The sequence below is a fragment of the Saccopteryx bilineata genome, chromosome 2 (genome assembly GCF_036850765.1).
Source record: "Saccopteryx bilineata isolate mSacBil1 chromosome 2, mSacBil1_pri_phased_curated, whole genome shotgun sequence".
NCBI lineage: Eukaryota > Metazoa > Chordata > Mammalia > Chiroptera > Emballonuridae > Saccopteryx > Saccopteryx bilineata.
Genome location: NC_089491.1, coordinates 384,118,675 through 384,140,198, shown reverse-complemented (window position 1 = coordinate 384,140,198; position 21,524 = coordinate 384,118,675). Strand labels below are relative to the sequence as shown.

The following is a 21,524-nucleotide window of genomic DNA, read 5'->3' as shown; positions in this document are numbered from 1 at the left end:
ATGCGTGCATGTGGACACTGGTAGAGAAACAGGCAGAAGTCCGACATTCTTAATGTTTCGGGAGAAAGGATGCGTTAGCATGCAATAGTGAGAGAAACAGAGATCAAAGTAATCAGTGGACACCTGAGACCCACCAGAAGTGTAGGAACATGGTGTTGAATGCTATTTATTACAAATTTTTAATCAAGTGAAAAATGAGAAAAGAAAAAAACCCAATAAGAAAACAGTTGGAAAATGAACTGGCAAATAATTTTGCAACAGTGACCACAAGGAACAAGTTAAATCCCCCTACTGCCTTCACAGGTTTCACTTAAAAATAATGCCAGCAATGTGTTTACAAGCCACTCACCAAAAGTGACAGAGAAAAAGGATGTAAAATTTAAAACAAAAAGCAAACAGAATATAAAAGCTATTTTAATGTTGATGAGGCACTGCCTTTCATGAGTTTTTTCAAACTGAGCAACATAAGGTAACAAAGTTACAAAAGCTGTTAAAACAGAAAACATGACAATAGCAGAATCATTTAATGTGCTTTTTCTAGAAATGAACAGATACTATAGACAAAAAAGAGAGAGGAGAGAGAGGGCAGAAAACAGTAAATCTGAATAATTTATAATCCTGATTTCACAGATTACATAAAACTTTGTATCAAACCAACAACATGCACTGTTTTCAAAGGTCAGACCATTTACCACGATCCTCTCCCCCAAATCATTCTGAAATTCATCTGCAAAAATGTTTGAAAGGAGCTAGCACTTCTAGATCAGGTGGGGAAGGACACCTGGCTGTTTGTATCTGTTGATGGCAATCAAGGAATGTGCTAGCCCCGCGCTGTGCCTGTGGCTGTCTCAAGCCTCCCGTGGCTCGGGAGCACCAGAGCTGTCCCCTCTGGACAGACAGGCTGGCGGGAAAATACACAGAACCATTTCAAAGACTTAGTAAAATCACTCATTGACCTTTTAATGTCCACTACACACTGAAATGAAAGATTGGGTTCCACCGTTATTAATTTCACCTGTTTCTTTTTCCTTCGTATTGTGGCTTCTAGAAAAATTGGACTCACACTTGTGACTCACGTGATTCTATCGGAAAGCGCTGCACTTGTCTAGAAACAGACCAGAGTCTGCCTTTTCCTGCTCGTAGTCTTTATGGCATTTCCCCACAGAGACTTTTCCTTTTTTTTTTTTTTTTCCCCCCCATATTTTTCTAAAGCTGGAAACGGGGAGGCAGTCAGACAGACTCCCGCATGCGCCCGACCGGGATCCACCCAGCACGCCCACCAGGGGGCGATGCTCTGCCCACCAGGGGGCGATGCTCTGCCCATCTGGGGCGTTGCTCTGTTGCAACCAGAGCCACTCTAGCGCCTGAGGCAGAGGCCATAGAGCCATCCCCAGCGCCTGGGCCATCTTTTGCTCCAATGGAGCCTCGGCTGCCGGAGGGGAAGAGAGAGACAGAGAGAAAGGAGAGGGGGAGGGGTGGAGAAGCAGATGGGTGCCTCTCCTGTGTGCCCTGGCTGGGAATCGAACCCGGGACTTCTGCACGCCAGGCCGACGCTCTACCACTGAGCCAACCAGCCAGGGCGACTTTTCCTTTTAAATCAGTGAAGGTTAAAATGTTCACCCTTTTGGCCTAGATCCTACAACTGTCTCCTGATTTTGTTTACATTATTTAAATTTTAATTTTTCCTATAAGCAAAACTGATCTTGCCTATTCAGTGTTGCTGGGGGTTTTTTATTCTAAGTTTCAAAACTTCCCAGTGGGCTGATGACTGAACCCCAGAGGCACTTACCCGGGGAGATGGAACACGGCTCAGTCACCCCCCTGTTGCCCTGGAGGAGCCGTGGAGAAAAGAACCCTGGGCAGGTGCGGCCTGGCTTCCAGCCTCAGCTCTGATTCTTCCAAAACCCACTTTCTGAAGTCAGCCCCTTCTACCTCCAGGATCAGCCCCTGCCTCCCGGGTCGTCAGGACCCAGTACTACCTCTAAACAGTGTCCGACACAGTAAGCATCCCTCAGCCAGTGATGGTGGAGACCCCCACGTGGCAGAGCTGAGGCCGTGTGAGATGTAGCAGAACCGCACGCAGCCTCCGTGCTGACAGCCCACTGGGACCTGCCACCCCTCCAATACCTAGCAGGGCTCCAAGGACCAGAGGGGAAGTCATCCACATGGACACCTGGAGGGAGACAAGGCCAGAAACTCTAGCCTCCTCCGTCCAGCACACCTCTGTCCCCCGCACCCCAGGTGGGTGCCCACCTCTCTCCCCTGCATCCAGGACGGGTGCCCACCTCTCTCCCCCACATCCAGGACGGGTGCCCACCTCTCTCCCCTGCACCCCGGGTGGGTGCCCACCTCTCTCCCCTGCATCCAGGACGGGTGCCCACCTCTCTCCCCCGCACCCCGGGCGGGTGCCCACCTCTCTCCCCCGCACCCCGGGCGGGTGCCCACCTCTCTCCCCTGCACCCCGGGCGGGTGCCCACCTCTCTCCCCCGCACCCCGGGTGGGTGCCCACCTCTCTCCCCTGCATCCAGGACGGGTGCACACCTCTCTCCCCCGCACCCCGGGTGGGTACACACCTCTCTCCCCGCATCCAGGACAGGTGCACACTTCTCTCCCCTGCACCTAGGACGGGTGCACACCTTTCTCCCCCGCACCCCGGGTGGGTGCCCACCTCTCTCCCCTGCACCCCGGGTGGGTGCCCACCTCTCTCCCCTGCACCCCGGGTGGGTGCCCACCTCTCTCCCACGCTCACTCTTCTCCTGAGTTTTCAAATACACTCTTTAATGGTCCCCTGGATGGTCCACAGTAATTAATTCAATGTACTTGCTAGGATGGTGGGGCTAGACCTCTAAAAATCTGTGTCTCTGTAAAAGCAGCAAGATAATTGGCAGAACGGTCAAAATCAACTTTTTCAGAGCCCCGGACACCAAAGGCCCGCAGGGACCTGAGAAGAGCATGGGCCTTCAGCAGGGTTAGTGGCCATCTCCGAAGGCTGACAAGAGAACCCTAGAGATCCGTGCGCAGCCCACTCCCTGTCCCCACTTCTCTCCCCTCCCTCCCTCTGGGGGCGCGGCTGCAGGCTCTGCAGGCTCTCCCCAGACTAGCTCAAAGGCTCCACTACCCGTTCTGCGTCCGTGAGGAGAGCTGCACAGAAAGAGTCGAGACCTGGCCAGAACCACAGCCAGGTGCCGCTGGGACTCGGGCTGCTGCAGCTGAGAGGCGTGAGAGCTCACGGTGGGCCGGCTCCATGCATGGGCTCCGGGCGTGTCGGGGCAGGGCTGGGTTCCACGCCTTGCCTTACAAGGCTGGTACCATTCGTTACCTGCTCCCAGAGGGCACGGAGACTCGTGATCCCGGTCACTGTCACCCGCAGCCCCGTGTGAGGATTCCCTCAGGGTGCCGGCCCCAGGCGCCCCCTCGCTCTCGAGTCCCCTGGAGGCCCGGACTGCAGCGCCCGAGCCTGCCTTTATGAGGGAGGGACTGGTAAGTCAGACTTCACCACCTGCTCTCACCATGGAAACGTATGTACGCTTTCTGTCGTTCTTGCCACTACCGTGGTAATAATTTAATAGCTCCACTAAGAACGCATAACCGAAGACCGAAGAACTGTAGAAATCGGTGCTTTACACTCAAGCCTGGCTATTTGAGACGTTCACTAGAGAAACCACAGGGCACTGGCTGCCTCCTTAGGGGGCACAGAGGGGGGAAGGGGTGGAGATTTCTGGCTACCGGTCTTCAAAGAGCCCCGGCTCTCCATCCTCCCACTCACCGCCACCCTCTGTACCCCCCACGCCCGCCTCTTTTCACTGTGGAACAAGAGAACACAACGCCACATACAGTGTGTACAACTCAAGATTCACGGAAGTCTAAGTTACTTATTTTAAATCGCACGAAGCTGGAGCCAGTCTAAAAAAGAATCAAACACAGCACTGCGAGGTAATTCAGTGAGTTGCTTTTTCTTTTTTTTTTTTTTTAACAAATTTGTACAGAAAAAAAAAAATCCCCAGATCACAATCCATATCATACAGCCCCCCGTTCAGTGCGCAGGACGCCACGGGAGCCCCCAGGAGCGGCGGGGGCTGCCCTCGGCGGAAGTAACGCCTGCTCACTGATGCCACCCACGGGGTGTGGAAAAGTCGAGTTCCCTTTGTTCTCCAGTGTATCTTGTATAAAATATTACATTTTTAAACACTTATTTACAGAGTTTGCACAAATAGAAAATGGTTACAAATTACAACCAGGCTTGGCCAGATACAAACCCAGTTCCCTCTTCCCAGGGACCAAGGCCAGAGAGAGGTATGATTGCTTTGTATTTACATATTCATTAAAAAGTCTACCTTCTGGCCCTGGCGGGGTGGCTCACTGAATAAGAGCACTGTCCCAGGGCACCAAGGTCACTGGTTTGATTCCCGGTCAGGGAACATATGAAAAGTGGCCAATGAGTGCACAATTAAGTGGAACAACAAATTGATGCTTCTCTCTCTCTCCCCCTTCCTCTCAAATCAATGGAAAAATTAGAAAGAAAAAAAAAAGTCTGCCTTCTTAAAGACCTAGGTGAAGTTGGTAAAAACTGGTTAACATCATAAATCCACTTATGTGAGCTTTACAAGTCATCAATACCAATTAGTCAGTTCGGGCCTTGCTCCCTGAAGATTCTGAAGCAAAAGAAACCCTCTCCGACAAGCAAACATCCTGGGACCGGCCTACTACAGTCAGTCTGGTTTGGGAGGGGAAGGGGAAGGGGAGGGGAGGGGGGAAGGGAAGGGAAGGGAAAGGAGGGGGAAGGGGGGAAGGGGAGTGGGTGGGAAAAAGGGGGTGGGGGAGGGGAAGAGGACAACTTGGTCAAGACAGTTTCCTTCCACTTTTTTTTTAACATTTAGAAACAGCTTAAGCTGACAGGCTTGTTAAACAACACCTTATGGCTTCAAAGAGAACCCACAGCTCCTTGTCTCAGACGAAATACCTTGTCATCATGACTACAATATGGAGAAGATGGACTTTCTGAGGAAGATGTTTGTTATTCTGACATAAAGTCTTTGCCTGAGTGCCAAGCCCAATTTCAACAGTGCAAAAAGGACTCCAGGGCTGTGTGCTGGGGTCAGAGGCTCGTGTAGTAGCTGTCGACCCACTGGGCAAGTCCTCGCTCCACCAGCGACCGGTTTATCAACACCACCTAGGAGAGAAAGTTCCCTGAGAGAGCTGTCCGCGGCACTCAGGGCCACTTCTCAACCCGTTTACAGTCCCAGGTGGCCACCAGAGGCCCAGGTACAATAGTAATGGCAGTGGGGAATGGGACTCATTTTCTGGGCCAATAGGGGCATTTACTTGTGTGTCCTACTGGCGTGAGACAGGCTTTTCAATGACTGGAGAAAGCTCGGCTGTTATAGAATGAGACAGAGGAGAGGAAAACCCAGAGGAATGAGGCCCACAGAGGTCCAGGAAGGCCCGTGGGGGGGGGGGGGGGCAGGGAGGCCCACTGTCATTCTGGGCCAGGTAACTCTTTGCCGTGGGAACGCTCCTATGCACTGTGAACTGTATAGCAGCATCCCTGCCCTCTACCTGCTCCCAACCGTGTGGACCACTGCTAAATGTCCCCTGGGGACACTGGTCCACGGTTACACCGTCTGATTAGCCCCAGAGGAAGCAACACAGGACCAGCTCCACGTGGGTTATTACTGCTGGCCAGTGACTCAGAAGGAAAAAAGAAGGACAGGACTTACTTCATCTCCAACCACACTCCACAGCTGAATCAGAGGAATGCCAGTCGGACTGTAATTTGTCACCTGAAAACAAACAAGAAAACAAGCGTGTTCAGAAGTTACTCTGTGCCCTCTCCGTAGACTGTTGGCCAACCCAGGGCAGGAGCCACGTGAAAGCAGGCGTTTAAAGGTCAGCTCCTGAGGAGCGAGCCCAGAGACTTGGTGAGGGAGGCCGAGAAGCACCGCAGAAGCCGAGGGGCCCTGGGGCCCAGCCTGCCAGCCGCTCCCCTCCCCCCACGCACCTGAGCCAGCAGCGCGGTGTTTCCCGTCATCTCGCTCATCGCTGCATCCGCCTCAGGTGAGAAGTGCTCGTCATCTTTACGAGGAGGAGAAGCAGCATTCAGACTCTCCCCCCGCATGCACTCGCGTCCCTTACACAGCCTCCGGGTGTGTTCCCCACAAACGGCCTCAGACACTGCCGGGGACCCCGGGAACTTCCCGGGGGAGCCACCTACGTCAGAACAGAGCCTGGCTCCACAGACCCTCAGGGTCCCTGCCGTGTGCTACCCAAGGGGGGCAGGAACTCTGCCTTCACAGGACATATGGTCACCGATTTGGGGGCTGCCAGGGCTGAGAGCACCGGATGCACTCTTCCACTGAGTCACTAACACCCCATGGGATGGCAGGTGTCATCCCCACTATAGATGACAATACTGAAGACAAAGATTGAGGGCTGACGGTCAACCAGCTCCCAGAGTGATGCAGGTGGACCCCAAGCCAGGCAGCTGGCCACACAGCCTCAGAGAGGCCATCGCTAAGAAGAGCCGGGAGGGCACTGGGCCACAGTCCTCCTCAGATCAGAAAGGTCACATACAAGGACACACCTAAGAGGCGGTAAGGATGGGAGAAGCAGGTGTATGAAGGTCTGGGAACATCTTACGGAGGTGGGACGTTTCAGTTGGGCCTGGACAGACTGCTGAGATGGATAAACATGGAGAGGAAGGTAGGGCAAGAGCAACCAAGAAAACAAAGCGAAGCCCCTGCCCGCGTGCAGCCGCCTGCAGTGCTTAGAGCACGGCGCCGCTTCAGGCGAGGCCAAGGTGAGACAGGCACACCTGGGAGGGAGGAGCGCGGACTCGATGGACTAGGACCTGCGATATAAAACTCCTGGTCTTAAGTAGATTCCACCTGACTAGCGTCCACATCCCAGTCCCGAGGTTCGTGCAATCCCTTGGCCACCCAAAAAACTGGTAGTACCCCAATTTTCCAGAGAGGAAAGGTTGAGGCTAAGCAACTTGCTCAGGGTCACACTTCCAGTCCCCTTCCCTCTGGCAATGTGATCTCAGACACGTTGGTGGGCAGGACAGTGTGTGTGTGGTCCCCACAGCGCCCCAGAAGCAGAGGCCCAGCTGAGCAGTGCGATGGCCTCAGTGCAGGCCCTGGAGCTCGGGGACGGGGACTCTGGGTCCCGACAGCGTCTGGATGGTGCCTGTGGTGGCAGCCTATGTTGGAGGCCCAGATAAAGCCTACAGCAGCGGACCTGGAGGGTGGTCCACAGACCAGCAGTGTCAGCCTCCCGAGGACTTGGAACACAAGCTCTCAGGCCTCAGCTCACGGCTACCTATCAGTCAGAAACTGACAGTGGCAGCAACCCTGTTAGTATAAGCCCTCCCAGTCAAAACGAGGCTCTCAAAGAAAGACCCGTTCTCACTCCCCGTACCCCCTACCCCCACTGCCAGGAGCCCCACCCGTTACCTGACAGAGGCATCACACTGTCCAGAAGGACTTCTGCTCCTTGGAATGGCAGGGTCACAAAGTCAGACCTACATCAACAAAAGGGGACACACTGAACACGGGCTGGAAAGCCACCTCCAGTCCAGGGTGACCGTCACCTCCTGTCAGTGCCGTGACCCAGCACCCCAGGACGAAGCAGCGCAGAGACCAAAGGTGGCAGCAGGCCTCAGCTCTCCACGCCCTTCCCTGAACGCCAGCCTGACCTCAGAGGGCGTCCAGCTCCAGAAAGGAAGCCGGCTCTGTGGTTGCTGTGATGCTCCGGCGGGTTCTCCCGGGGGACGGGCTCCGTTCCGCGGAGGGGAGCAGTGGAGTTTACACCTGACTCCGTCACGGCAGAGCGGGCAGCAGGAGGAGTTACCCCGTGAACGCGCCCAGGCTTGGGAGAACGGAGCCGGCCCCACAGAAGCCAGTCCCCTGGGACGCAGGGCGCGGGCCCAGGTGCGCGGCCTCGACTCACCGGATCTGCCGGAGCACGTCGACCTTCACCCTCTTGTATCCCCCGTAGTCCACGTAGCGGATCTCCACCTCGCTGGTCTCCTCGTAGGAGGCCACCACTTGGGCTCGCCACCAGGCACCGTCCACCCCAGGGGCTGCGCAGATGACCGTTACTGCGGGGCAGGGAGAGCCCATGGATGCGCCTGGCCCGGGCCGGGCACCAGGGGCCGCTCCCTGGACGCTGCCCGCCTCCCCGCCTCCCCGCCTCCCGCTCAGAGGCCTGCACCCCCAAGCTGCAGGGGACCGGACGGCAAGGCGTCCCCAGAGCCTAAGACTGGCCGACAGAAGGGCCTGCACATCCGGGGGGGGGGGGTGCCATCCAAAAAGTCCATCCAGACCCATTTACTCCTAAATTCACTGAAGCCAAAGATGGACACAGCTGAACCAGAATAAAAAGTAACACACACTCGTAAGGGAAAGTCCTAGAAAGACTCAAGAAGATCTCAGTGGCCTGGTCTCCAGGTCTGCCCCAGCCCATGACAATTCAGACAAAGGGCTGATCGAAGGGGACTCACAGGCCTAATGCCACTGCTTCTCACCTTCGCTTCAGGAAGGTGCCAGACACCCCGGACAGCCCGCAGGCAGAGAGCAGGTGTCCCAAGAGTCACCAACCCCACGCTAGGGCAGTGGGAATGATTAAACTGTCAGGGAGGTCACCCAGTGGCTCGCGCCCCAGGGCCACTGGGCTGAGGGCCTGTATGCCATCTGACCGCTGTCGTGACTCTGAATGGCATCCCTGGGCACAGTCACCTCTTGGTCTCCAGTTTGGTCCTTACTGCTGGGTTGAAGCAAAATAAAAGAATCTGACAAAACCTAAAATCTATCTTCTTCCAAAAGAAAAACCACACAGAATGCTACAAATAATCCAAAGGTTCTCCTCATGCTTAAAGCCATCAGGGGATAGTAGGTTCGAAGTCCTTGGTGGGGATGAGTGGAAAGATGGTCTGATATTCGATTCCTGCTAACGGGGGTGACAAGGAGCCTGCTCTCAAGGGTCCAGCTGGGCTCAGGTCCTAGCAGGTAGCACTTGGCAAGTCACGTGACTTCCAAGGCTGTTCTCTAGTCTGTGGATCGGAGATGATCTGAACTGGTTGCAGGAGACTGATGCACTCAGGGGCGTCTATGCCCCTACACCAGACACTGTACCTGTGACCCATGCAGAGCCCACCCCTAATCCCGAACAAGCGGGCACCACCCCCTTCCACAGGCGGGATCTGAATGCCTGTGCCAGAACTCCACGGCTACCCACGGCTCCATCAGCTTGGGCAAGCCAGGCACTCAGCCCACAGTAACCATGACAACGACAAGAACTCGGGGACACTGGTCCCATGAAGCATCCCAGGACAGCCGCCTCTGGTCCGGACCAGGAGTGGGACAGCCCCCCCCCCAGCCCCTAGGCTCGGCCGACCTCGGGGGCTGTGCTTACTCTCCACGGGGGTGGGCAAGGTGGGGATCCCGGGCTGCGAGTAGCAGAGGTACATCTGCTGGTCCAGGCTGCGCAGCGCGTGGAAGGTGGGGTGCGTGTGCTGCTGCACAAACAGGTGCCCGGCGTTGACCTGGTTGACCACGATTACCTCCACGGTGATGCCGTCCGGGAGCATGAGCTGGAGGGGGAGGGGAGCGGGCGCTGCGGCAATCCTCTTCGCACGTTTGGGTTGCGCACCGAGGCCCCAGGGCGTCTCTGAACTGGCACCTCTTTGAAAACAGCACGGCAACCCAAAGTACATGGCAACCAGATGGCAGTGGCCCAAGGAAAACGACTTTAGCGTGGAAAGCCTTTGGACTCTACTGTGGCCCCTGGCCTGCCATACCAACAGTAACCACTAGAGGCGGCCTCACACCGGCCTGGGCTGGGCAGGAGGCGCCCAGGAGCAGGCTGTGAGGTGGTGTGCGGCCTCCCGTGGATGGGCAAGGTCCACTTCCAGGGGCACAGAGGGCTGGCTCGGAGCCCTGGCCTGCACCCCTCCCCCAGCACTGCTGACTGGCTGACTGACAGGCTCCTGGGCTCTCCTCCCCGGTTGCTCAGAGCAAGAACAAGGGAAGGAAGTCACACCAACCACTCAATTATTTAAACATCAAGAGTGGGTCTGAGGAAAACGCTGATTCAGAAGTGAAGCACGGAGTGAGGTCCAGCCCACTCTCAGATATCCACGGGAAATGAAAGGGGCATCCATCCCTCCCTCCAAGGCCCAGGGTCCCTGGAGGGGGCAGGAGACAGAACTCAAAGGCCCACAGTCCTAAAGAAAAGCCACGCAGATGGTTTTCTTGAGGCAGCATGTGCAGCCCACGTGTGAAATGCAGTCACGCACACCCTGACGTTTCCGTCCATGGAGACTGCACATACAACAGCGGTACACCACACAGCCTCGGTGTAGTAGGACACACCATCTAGGCGTGTGTGATTTATTCATGCTCGTGCAACGACAAAATCACCTAATGCCTCCTTTCTCAGATGAATCCCTGTCATTACGTGGTGCATGACCGCAGCCTCAGTGAGATGAGGCCCATGTAGGGCCACAGGGACACTGCAGGACATGAGTGATAGGCCCCAGAGACCCTGCAATCCCCAGGACACAGGCCTTCAAGATGGCAGCCCCTGCTCTTGCCAAACGCCTAGTGCAGCCACCAAAGAGCCACATGGCTTCCTGGGCCTGGCAGGGTACCTGCTTCCCTTTATACTCTCGGCACCCCCTGGGAGGCGGGATGGGGAAGGGGATCCTTCACTGGACCTGCCTCAATTAGGGGTAAGGAACGGCCTGTCGCAAGCCCATCCAAGCCCACAGCAGAGGGCCCGATCAGACACAGCTCCTGCTCCAAGGAGTCCCACACCAGTCAGACCTGCCCAGGCTCCTGCATGGACTGTAGTCCTTTCTAGGCACATGCTCTGAATATAAAGGGTGCCCAGGTGGCCGAGCCCGGGGAGAGTGGTCCTTCCAATCAGGGACCCAGCACTCCAGCCTGATCCTTCCCCCAGAGGACACGGGCTAGAAGAACTGACCCATGGAGGCCAGAGAGGAGAGGGCACAGGCACCAGGAGCTCCCGGCCCATGGTCTTGGAAGTCTTGTTTGGGGCAGGTGGGGGTGGGGGGCGTGAGAGGTCCTGGTCCCCCAGCAGCCTGCTCACCCAGGAAGTCATTGGAAGAGAGGGCAGCGCCAGCGAAGGCAGGGGCGGAGCGTAGATGTTGGTGAGGTTCAGTTCCTTGAACTTCTTCCCGATCAAGTTCAGCGCCTTGTCCACGTGATGCTGAGTGCCTACAGGAGGGCGGAGGGAGTCGCGGTGGGTAGGACAAACAGCGACACCACGCCCCTTCCATAGCCTTCTCCTACAGTTCAAGTGCATCTTCAAGGTGCTAATGTTGCCTTAGGAAGAAAGGCATCTCAGGGGCTTGACCCCGCCGACCTTCCTAAACCAGGGCAGCACGACACTGACCTTCTATGTGGCAGATCTGGATGTTCTGGGTGTAGGGCAGGGTTGAGATGTAGATCTTGGCACCGGATGTTTGCTTCAGAAAACTTACATAGCGCCCCTGTTTGCCAATTAGCCGCCCGACTAAGTGCTGAGGAGAGACAGAGAGCTGGTTAATGGGAAACGAATTCTCCACACTGCCAGAGACCTACCCTCGATGTGCACAAGGTCAAACTCAAACGTACTGTTAGCTGCTAACACGGCAGCACTCCTTTCCCTGGCGTGTTCTACGCACGTGCATTTACCCACAGTACCTATGAAATGGATACTTTCTTTATCACCATTTTACGGATGAGGGGAGCAAGCCCAGAGAAGCTAAGTGACCCGCCCAACGTCACACAGCGCCGAAGCAGCTGCCCCACAGAGTCCGGCTCCAGGACTCAGCAGTTCCCATTCCATCCCCAACAGCGTGGCCCAAACCCGGGAGCTGCGAAGGCAGCCTTCTCTTCTCCCGAGTCCAGACCAGGAGGGGTTTCACCGGCTCAAAGGTCCATTTACAACTACTCGCCTCCTCAAGTCTACTCAGGACCGAAGACAAAGGGGCTCGATCTGAAAACAAAGGTCTAAGAAAACCTCTGGGCTCCTGCTGCCTCTGAAAGCAGGCTGGAGCCTTTGGAGCCTGGAGGGCGCAGAAGTGCCGGGTGCTCCCCAGTTTCTGGCGGACAGAAGCAGCCAAACTCAGTGATGACGTAAGACAAGCTCTGAACAGATCCCCAAAGCGCCCACCCCCGCAGAACTAGGGACCTGGTCCCTCAGCACCCAGGGCCGCCCGGGGATGCCCTTTGCAGCCAGTGCAGGAGAAGGAGGCAGGGTTGCCCCAGGTTCACTGGGGGAGGACACAGCAAGGGTCCCCCGGCTCAGAGCAGGCCTGACCAGACTTCAAACCTAGCAGAAGTCTCCAGTCTCCGCCTGGCAGGGAGCTATACGCCCTGGAGAATGCAGTCAGCCAATTACCTCCAAGCCCCACAGATAAACATCAAGACCAAGCTAATAAGTTGTAAGTTAAAACTGCAAGAAGCTAGAAACCACTTAAGCACCCTGGAATTGGGGACTGGTGAAATAAATTGACATTCACACAATGAATAATGCAGTTAAAATTACATTTTCAAAGAATAGCTCAGGAAAATTAAATTGTTAAACATTTAAAGGCATTAATTAAAGCAACATAATCTCAGTTTTGTTTAAAAACTACAGGGTATAAGACGAGAAGGAAATAAAAGTCTTCCTAGTCACTCTCGGGGGTAGGATTAGAGATGATTTTTATTTTCTTCATACAGTTCTATACTTCATAAGTTTTCTACAACATGCTTTGTGCTGTGCTCAATTATAAACAACCTGCACTGGGGAGTCCAAGCACAGCGAGCGCGGGGACTCCTGGCCTGTCCCCAGTCTGGTCTGCTAGCATCTCCGGCAGATCTGAGCCGCGGGACCCACAGAAAGGCCAGGGGGTAGCAGGCCTCGGGTCTGAAGAGGACAGGAATAGGATGCTACCCAAAGCAGCCAGAGAAATTCCTTTTTGCAGGAAGCCTCTGAACCTTGGAAGAGTGGAGCGTTCCCTTTCCCTGCAGCCTCTGGCTCTCTGACCCTCCCCTGGACCCCACCCCCTGAGTCCGGTGACGAGCTCTGAGCTTGCAGCCCTTACCTTTGGCACCTCAATCTCCCAGATGATGAGGTCGACCTTCTTAGGACTGGAGCCTGCCTGGGCATTCTGGAAACCGGAGTCTGTCTTCCTGAGGCCATAGCAGCCATCCACGGAATCCATGCTGTTCCCGTCCGAACCTGCGGGGAGGAAGCGGCGTGCACAGACACCCAGACACAGCTCAGAGCAATTACCAATGCACAACTCCCGCTGCACGTTCCGGGAGACCGTGTCCCGCCCTCCTCAAGCTTGGCAGGTGACCGTCAATTCCAAGTCTAGAAGACGCAGAACAGCCCCAATGGAAGGAGGGCTGGGGGTGCAGATACACCTAATTTTAGCCTGTCACTTACAGTCCAACTTGCTTAATTGGCAGCCGCACCCAGCCACAGCTGCTGGGGCAGACAAGCGGTGAACTGGGAAGAGAGGGACACTGGCCCATGAAGGGGGAGTCCACGGGGCGGGGGAGGGGACAGACAGGCCACCAGGTCCACATGGTCCCAGGAGCTGGGTATTTGGCGCAGGCCACCACGGAGACCGACTGGTCACAACGAGTCCACACCTTCTGAAAATGCCGGCCCCCAAGATCTCGGGCTCCCAGTCGGTAACGCACAGCGCCGCAAAGCTAGAGAGAGCCCTGCCTCGCGGGTCTGTCTGAGGACGAGTTCCTGCTCCTGATCAAGACCCTGCCAGAGGTGGCCGCAGCGCGCAGGCCTGCCTTCCCCTCTGCTTAGGCCTGGCTGCACCACTCAGAACGTTCTTCTGGGCTCACGGCCCGTCTCGAACACCCTGGTCCGAAAACTGAGCCAAAGCTCACCCCCGAGAGGACAGAGCGGCAGCAGGAGTCTGGTGCCGACTTGGCCGCTCTGCTCTTGACCGGGCACCGGGTGTGCCGAGGGCCATCACAGGCAGCCGGGGTCACACCGGCTTCAGAGTGCTGCTGGCTTAAATACGGACAACTCACTTGCCAAAAATAGATCACTCCGGAGAGTCTACTAACTAGGTTATCCTACACATGGTCCCTCCAAACCCTGGGCACAGTCCTTCGCCAAGCACCCACGTACTGCCTGGGTACGGAGGAGTGAGGCTTAACAGATTCCCTTCCAGAGAAGTCACCTTTAAAGTGACCTCCCCTCTTGACACCAGGGGCCCCAGCCTCTGCCGGACACAGCAGGACTGGATGGTACCTTCCATCCAGTGGCACCCAGAGGTGGTTCAGACCCCACAGGGACTCTAGCAGGCTGCACTCACAGGCCAGGTTCTACTCCCTCTGCTGGGCAATCGCTGGCCCCCCTCGACACTTCAGTTTCCTCAACACAAGGCAGGGCGACCGTGAGAATGCGCCTAAGGCACAGCCAGGACTTGGGACAACTGAGCCGGCACAGCCAGGCCTCGCCTGTTGTCCCCAGACCCCCCACCCGTCACTGTGTGCCCTCACAGCCTCCCCTGCCACCAGGCCTGGGCACAGAGCCTTCACCACACGGAGTGGCTACTGGCAATCCAGAGTTGGCGTGGGGGGGGGGGGGCAGGGGCTTGTTAATTAACCTGAGGGGCAAGAGGCAAAGGGAAAGCCCTTTATTCTTAAAAGATTTTCCACCGCTTTAAGATGCCTTTTAAAAACCCACATTTTAACATCGTTAAAGTCGGGGTGCATCTTAGTCTCTGGCCTTCTACACTCATGATTGGCGCATGTTCTGTTCTTTTCAAGGTACTTAAAACACAGTCGTGTCCCAACAGTATCTCAGAGGCGACCACATGCAATGTGTGGTGCACAGCAATCCAGACAAGCAGGTCGGAGACCCACGCAGGGAACTCGCGGCCTCTCCCCGTGAGGTCAGTAAAAACACCCCAGGGTAGCTGCACAGCAGGGTCAGGGGCTGCTGACCTGGAAGTCAGCGTCTGAGGTCTGCACTCAGAAAAACCCAGGGCGGGGCAGAGCTGCAGCTGCACCGAGAGAAAAAGGCTCGCGCTCTGCGAGGGGACAGGGGACAGGGTAGCGGCGCGCAGGAGAGCCGCGTCTCCTACCGGCGGCAAAGCGGCGTGTTCTCTGCGCACTTACCGGGACAGGGCTTCTGGAGGAGGGAAGCAGGTGGAGACATGGGAACAAGCACGTGATTAAAAGGAAACAAACCATTAAAAAAAGCTCACACCCACTCTTGATACTCAAGGGAATTGAAACTAAGGAGGCTTCTCTCCTTTAAAACAAAAAAAACATGAACAGCTTTGTGTTTAAAAGAAAAAAGAGGCACACTTAGGTTAATCAGGGAACCCAATTCTGCTGTGGCTCCTCAGGCGGGCTGGGGAGGGCACTGGTTGCCTAGCAAGTTACAGCTCCCGTGGCCTGGGGCTCGGCCCCTGACCTGGCAGTCACCACAGCTCTGCACTGCGCCCTGTTTTCCTCGGGCCGCGGGACAGAGCTGGGGCACCGCTGCTGCGGGCCCAGCGAAGGACCGGCAGCCTGGCAGCCTTCCCCACGGCCCAGAGGGAGACCCCCCATTCCTCCGAGGCAGGGACGCCCAAGGCCCTCCTACCTCCCGAGTGATCGGCCTCTGCATCCACGGTCCATCCGTCCTCAGTCCCCACGTCTGACAGCTCCCCCGGCAGCACCCCGTTGCTGAAGGGCACAGTACTTTGTGGCCGCGGAGGGGTGGTAGCCTTGTCCCGGGGGCTTGAGTCGGTCTCCACACAACAGTCTTCGAGCCCCGAGGTGCTGACAGAGTCTGAGCACTGCCCGGAGGAGGCCACTGAAGGGACACGCTGGCTGTTGTCAGCCGTGCGGCCGACACAGCCGGCCTCTTCCCCCAGGACACTGGTGCTGTCCAGCAACTCACCGAGGGGGGCGGCTGGGGGCGGGCCGGCGGCCAGGGAGAGGTGGTGCACAGAGTTCTTTGGCTTGGTGTCCTTGGTGGGACTAGAAAGAGGGCTGGTCAGGCAGCTCACATAGGTCTTTGGTGGTGGCAGGCTATCCGCTGGTGGGCGTGGCAGGGGGAGGGCAGCGTCCGAGGGGCCCAAGGCTGCCCCAGCGGTGGCGGCCTCCCCTGGGGCTGGAGTGAGCTCCAAGGCATCTGGCCCAGGGGCAGTTTCCTGGCAGCCGGGCGCACAGCTCTCCTCCTCCTGCCCTTGGGGCTGCCCAGCTGAGGCCTGGTCCGTGCAACCTGAAAGCATGCCCAAGGTGGCCGCCATCACTTCTTCAGTCGCCTCCGAGATCACTTTAGAGACGATCCGGAACGCAGCCTGCTCGATCTCATTTTCATCCATGGTCTCCTCTTTGCTCTCTTCTCCACCCCGAGCTCGGCCACCGCAGGCCTGAGGCACCGGCGTTTCGCTGTCCTTGGCCCGCTCCATGTGAGCCAATTCCACCACGCTGTTCGTCAGCTTCCCCACTGCGCCCCCCTCCACCTGAGGCGGGCGGCTCTCCCCTTCCTCTCCCTGCCCCCCCAAGGGGGCCGGGGCGGGCGCCTTGCTGCTGCGAGACCCTGAGCCGCGCTCCAGGGACAGCACCCCTCCTTCCAGCACGCTCTCCCCCCGCACGGCATCGCCGGTGCCCTCGGCCCCCCGCGCTCTCGCCTTCTCCCCAGGGCTGCGCTTCTCGGCGGGGGCTGCAGCCTGGCCCTGCTGGTACCGCCCTGCTGCGTGCTCACATCCCGCCACGGCTCCGTGGGGGGACGGAAGGGAGCCTTCTGAAGCAACAAGTTTGGTTTCATCACCCTCCAGAGCTAGTTCCACCTCTGTGCTGTCACGTCTGCGCGCCCCTGGCAGAGGTCTCGTGTCCACGGTGTTAGAAAGGCGGCCTGAGGACTCTGACCTACGACAGGCTGGATGTGGCCGCAGCGAGGCTGGGGGCTCTGCAGAAGGCTTGCTCACGGTGGCCGGCTGTGTGACACTGGGGGGTGTGGACACCGCAGGGCAGGCGTCTTCCACAGGGATCAGCTCCTCGATGGCAGGGTTGCCCCTCAGCTCCACGGTGCTGGCCTCTGCCTGTTTGTCTCGGCCGCCGATGTGCTCTTTTTTACGAGAGAAAAACCACCACCAACCGAGGAGTGCAAGCATCCCAGGCAGCGCCAGGGGGAAGAGGGAGCGGAGCTGGATGGCCATCCTCGAGGCCTGACGTCGTTACACCTGGAGGAGAGGAAGAGACGCCGTGAGAGCCCCGCAGAACACCCTGATGCGACCACACAGGAAAGACAGTCCACAGGTGACAGAGCTGGGTCGCCTCCCTCCCCAGCCCTTGAAAGGAGTCCCACCCCTCATACCCGCGACTTTGGGTGGCCACAGGAGGGGGTGGACAGGAAGAGACCCCCTTCTGTTCCCTCATCCACACCCTCCTTGAAAGAAGCTGAGCCTTCTCTTGAATAAATCCCTCCCTTCATCACTTCTCAATGCCAAACTCTCTCCATTTCCCCAAGGAGCTAGTTATCTTTCGTGTTTCAGTTCCATGACGTCCCAGAAATCAGACCCAGTCAGGTGGCACAGGAGCACTCTTAACTCCCACGGAATCCACATGTCCACATGCCTCACATGCACCCACAAAACCACAAGTCAGTGAAACATTCGTTACACAGCAAGAGGGAGCCAGAGCAAAGGATGAATGAGAGGACAAAAAGGGCAGGGGGACGCTCCAGACAGGGGACCAGCAAATGCACAGTGGCGTGGAGCTGCAGGGCATGCTGGGAGAATCAGGTCCTGGGACTTCACTGCCGTCTCCACTTTATCGTGTAGAGAACCAGCAGAGATCTAAAAGGTATGCTAACACCAAACTGTGTCAGCAAGGGATTCTGGGAGCAGGAGAAACAGTATATGGAACGAAAGGAACCTGGAGTTTTAGGTCACTTAGATTCGGGAAGGGAGAAATCCTAAGAGCCTAAGAAGGCAGCAGAGGAGTAAAGGAGATAGGAAACAACTTCTTTCATCTGTAAGATGAAGAACACGTATGGTGGCTGGTACAAGGATTAGTTGAGCTATGTAGTAAGCGCTCCGCAGAACAGGCTTTGCTCTCATCGGGGGTATGTGGAGAGCTTATTCCAGAATGTTGGTGTTCAGCACCTCCCAGGCCAGCAAATTTTATTCTGGATGTGAAAACTTAAGTCTTCTTAAAAACCCAAATCCTGCACTGACGTGGTAAATTACATCTCAATTTGGGTTTGTGCTTAGTTGTAGTAAATGCTTTACCAACTCTTACTGGTCTTACCTATGTAGCTAAATGTTTTCTGGCAAAGCCAGAGCACACAGCCCCCCACCCCCACCCCAAGTGAGCCCGCTGGACTAGCCGAGGCTGGGACCTGCTGCTCCAGGACGTGGCTTCTCAGAGTGCAGTCTATGGGCAGAAGCACCGAGCACAGCCTGGGAACCCGCTAGCAATGCGGTGCCTCAGCCTCACTCCTGACCTGCTGCTCCAGGACGTGGCTTCTCAGAGTGCAGTCTATGGGCAGAAGCACCGAGCACAGCCTGGGAACCCGCTAGCAATGCGGTGCCTCAGCCTCACTCCTGACCTGCTGCGTCACAGGCCGCATTTCAGCGAGACACCCAGGACTCGAAACACATTTGTGATGGTGTTAGGAGAAGTCTCTCTAAGTGGTGGAGGGGGGGAGGAGACGGGGGAGGAGGTCATCTCCAGATAAAGCTAAACCTTCCGGCCCTGGCCGGGGAACCCCCACCCCCGTTTGTTAGAGCGCCATCCCCGTACACCAAAGTTATGGGTTCAATCCCCAGTGAGGGCACATATAAGAAATCGACGAATGAATGCATAAATCAGTGGAGCAAATTGATGTTTTTCTCTCTCTCCATTCCTCTCTCTCTAAAAACCAATAAATAAATTTTTTAGAATATTAAAGAAAACCCGTCCCACTAAGATCTGAAGATGGAGCAATGGCACGGGCGAGCACAGAGCAGAGCCAGCAGCAGCCGGCGCCCGGTGTCTGCCCCTGCGGGCGGCCTGGTGTCTGCCCCTGCGGGTGGCCCGGTGTCTGCCCCTGGGCTGCCCGGTGTCTGCCCCTTCGGGCTGCCCGGTGTCTGCCCCTGCGGGCGGCCCGGTGTCTGCCCCTGCGGGCGGCCCGGTGTCTGCCCCTGGGCTGCCGCCCGGCTCAGAGCCACAAGGAGCCCTCACCAGGTACTGGCATCACCTAATCAGCACACCTGGTTTGGAATGTATTCCCATCTTAAAGGGTTAAAGAAGTCAAGGTTATCCAGCCTAGGACACAGGACTCCGTTCTCCACATTAAACCTGGAATCTGCTAATTAGTGGATCTGTGAGGCTAAGGACAGGCTAAGGAAAGGGGAAGTTTGTGCTGCTCTTAAAACTTTGTGACCATGCCCTAGGACCCCAAAAATCCCACACCTGGAATCTTAAATAAAAAAAATTAGCCTGACCAGGCGGTGGCACAGTGGATAGAGCATCGGACTGGGATGCAGAGGACCCAGGTTCAAGACTCCGAAGTCACCAGCTTGAGCATCAGCTCGTCTGGTTTGAGCAAGGCTCACCAGCTTGAGCCCAAGGTCGCTGGCTCGAGCAAGGGGTCACTTGCTGTGCTGTAGCTCCCTGGTCAGGGCACATATGAGAAAGCAATCAATGAACAAGTAAGGAGCCGCAATGAATTGATGCTTCTCATCTCTCTCCTTTCCTGTCTGTCTGTCCATATCTGTCCCTCTCTCTGTCTCTGTCACACAAAAAATTAATAAAGCTCTGCATAAATCTATATAAGAATGCTCACTGAGTTATCATGCAAAACAAAATGTAAAGGAATCGCTGCTAGATACACTGTAGAACCCACGGACCAATCATGTCAGAGAAGCCACTGTGACGCAGGAAATGGAAGCTGCAGACCCCATGTGAGGTCTGCATCCACATGACCCTGAGAACACTGGGGTCCTATCAAGGACGGGCAGTCTTCCTTACTACTTTTGGGGAGAGATTTTTTTTATAGTTTCTCTAGGAGGTTTTCCAACCTGGCTGCACATTAGCACCACTTGGGATGCTTTTAAAAATCCCAAGACAGTACCCAAATCAAACCAGTATCTCCAAAGGTGAGATCCAGGCATCAAGTTTGTTAGCCGAGACGACTCCAACAGGCAGTCTAGGTGGAGAATCGCTGTTCTAAACCACTTGCACACACCCAGAAAAGTGGTAGATTATGGGGTAGGATCTGTTTTGTGCTCAATGCCTTTCCCATACCTATAACTAAAATATGAGACTGAAAAGAGGCTATGGGGAAGGGTGCTCTCAGGATAAGGTAGCTTGGGGAGACAGCCTGTTGTCAGGAGACCAAGTCCCACCCAACAGCCCACAGCAGCAGAAGTGGGCTGGGTCTGAACTCAGGCTTTCTCCTGGTCAGTAAACTTAGTTCTGATACCTCGTGAACAATCCTATTTCAGCAGGGTGTACTGTGATTCCCATAGTATTCTAGAAATTCTCTGATCTCAGGAAAAACATGAAATGGAACGGGATTAAGAGGAAGAAAAAGAACCCCCTGCCTTAACAGCCCACAGGGGGCAGTCTCCCATTTTACACACCAAGAGCCCAAGGCCACCAACTCAACTTGGGGTGAAAGGGTGGTGTGTGTTTGTGTGTGCGTACGTGTATGTGCATGTGTAAGGGGGGAGTAGCTACTCGAGACTGAAATTTCCTCTCAAACCACTGGGACCCCCCTAACTTTAGAAGTAAAAGTTGATCCAGGGGTCCAGCAGTTGATCCTACCACTGCTGGAGGTTGCAGAAACTGGCTATACGCAGACGCCCAGCACTCACATGTACATTTCAGACTGGCTTTGGTCCTCAGGAGATCCAGATCCACACTGCAACCCAAACCGTCACTGACCTCCCCCCACTTCATCTGTCCTGCTCCCAGCCCAGTGCACACTGAGCCCAGAACCGCTGCCCGGGGCCCCTGCACGGACTCCCTGAGCCAGCTCTGGCCACTCGGTCGCTCAGAGACACCGCTACCCCCACACACACCTGACCTTCCCAGACCGGCTTCTTCCCAGAGCCTGTGGCCCTCAGACCCCAGAGCCACTATCGCGGCTGTGGCTACCCTGCTAATAATTACACCTTCAGACACTCGGCACCATTTCCAGGCCAGAGGCCCCTGTTGTTGTGACAGGCGGGTCTCTTAGGAGGCATTTAATACTGGTAACCTGACAAGTCACCCAGCCCACAGAATGCTATGTCCCACCTGGGTCCCAGTGCCCACCATGCACACACTGCACTGGAGCTGAGAAACCAGAAGCCAGGTGCCACCATTCCTCAGGCAAAGCCCTCCTCTCCAGTGGCCTCTGGGGACAGCCTGTCCTGGATGCAAATGAGGTGCTCTAGGCACTTGAGATAAGAGGCATGAGGCCCGGAGACAGGAGGAGGATGAAATGGTTTATTTTCTTCCTTGCTGGCAGGGAATTTGATTAGATATGAGCCTTCTCCACCAAACACTAAAAAGAGCCACGAGTCCCAG

General features: G+C 56.1%; 1 protein-coding gene across 3 annotated transcripts in view; it reads right to left on the bottom strand.

Moving 5' to 3' along the window:
* Nucleotides 1–3,934: 3,934 nt before the first annotated feature.
* AKAP1 (A-kinase anchoring protein 1) overlaps nucleotides 3,935–21,524 on the bottom strand; it is a 34,588-nt gene continuing 16,998 nt past the window's right edge. For all 3 annotated transcript variants that reach the window (XM_066264021.1, XM_066264019.1, XM_066264020.1), the window contains exons 2-11: nucleotides 15,619–17,206; nucleotides 13,094–13,230; nucleotides 11,416–11,542; nucleotides 11,110–11,237; nucleotides 9,412–9,589; nucleotides 7,948–8,098; nucleotides 7,452–7,519; nucleotides 5,999–6,072; nucleotides 5,718–5,780; nucleotides 3,935–5,170 (exon numbers count right to left, since the gene is read on the bottom strand). In XM_066264021.1, the coding sequence (XP_066120118.1) occupies nucleotides 5,096–5,170; nucleotides 5,718–5,780; nucleotides 5,999–6,072; nucleotides 7,452–7,519; nucleotides 7,948–8,098; nucleotides 9,412–9,589; nucleotides 11,110–11,237; nucleotides 11,416–11,542; nucleotides 13,094–13,230; nucleotides 15,619–17,182 (2,565 nt within the window). In that variant the 5' untranslated portion in view covers nucleotides 17,183–17,206 and the 3' untranslated portion in view covers nucleotides 3,935–5,095. The remainder of the gene's footprint in view (nucleotides 5,171–5,717; nucleotides 5,781–5,998; nucleotides 6,073–7,451; nucleotides 7,520–7,947; nucleotides 8,099–9,411; nucleotides 9,590–11,109; nucleotides 11,238–11,415; nucleotides 11,543–13,093; nucleotides 13,231–15,618; nucleotides 17,207–21,524) is intronic.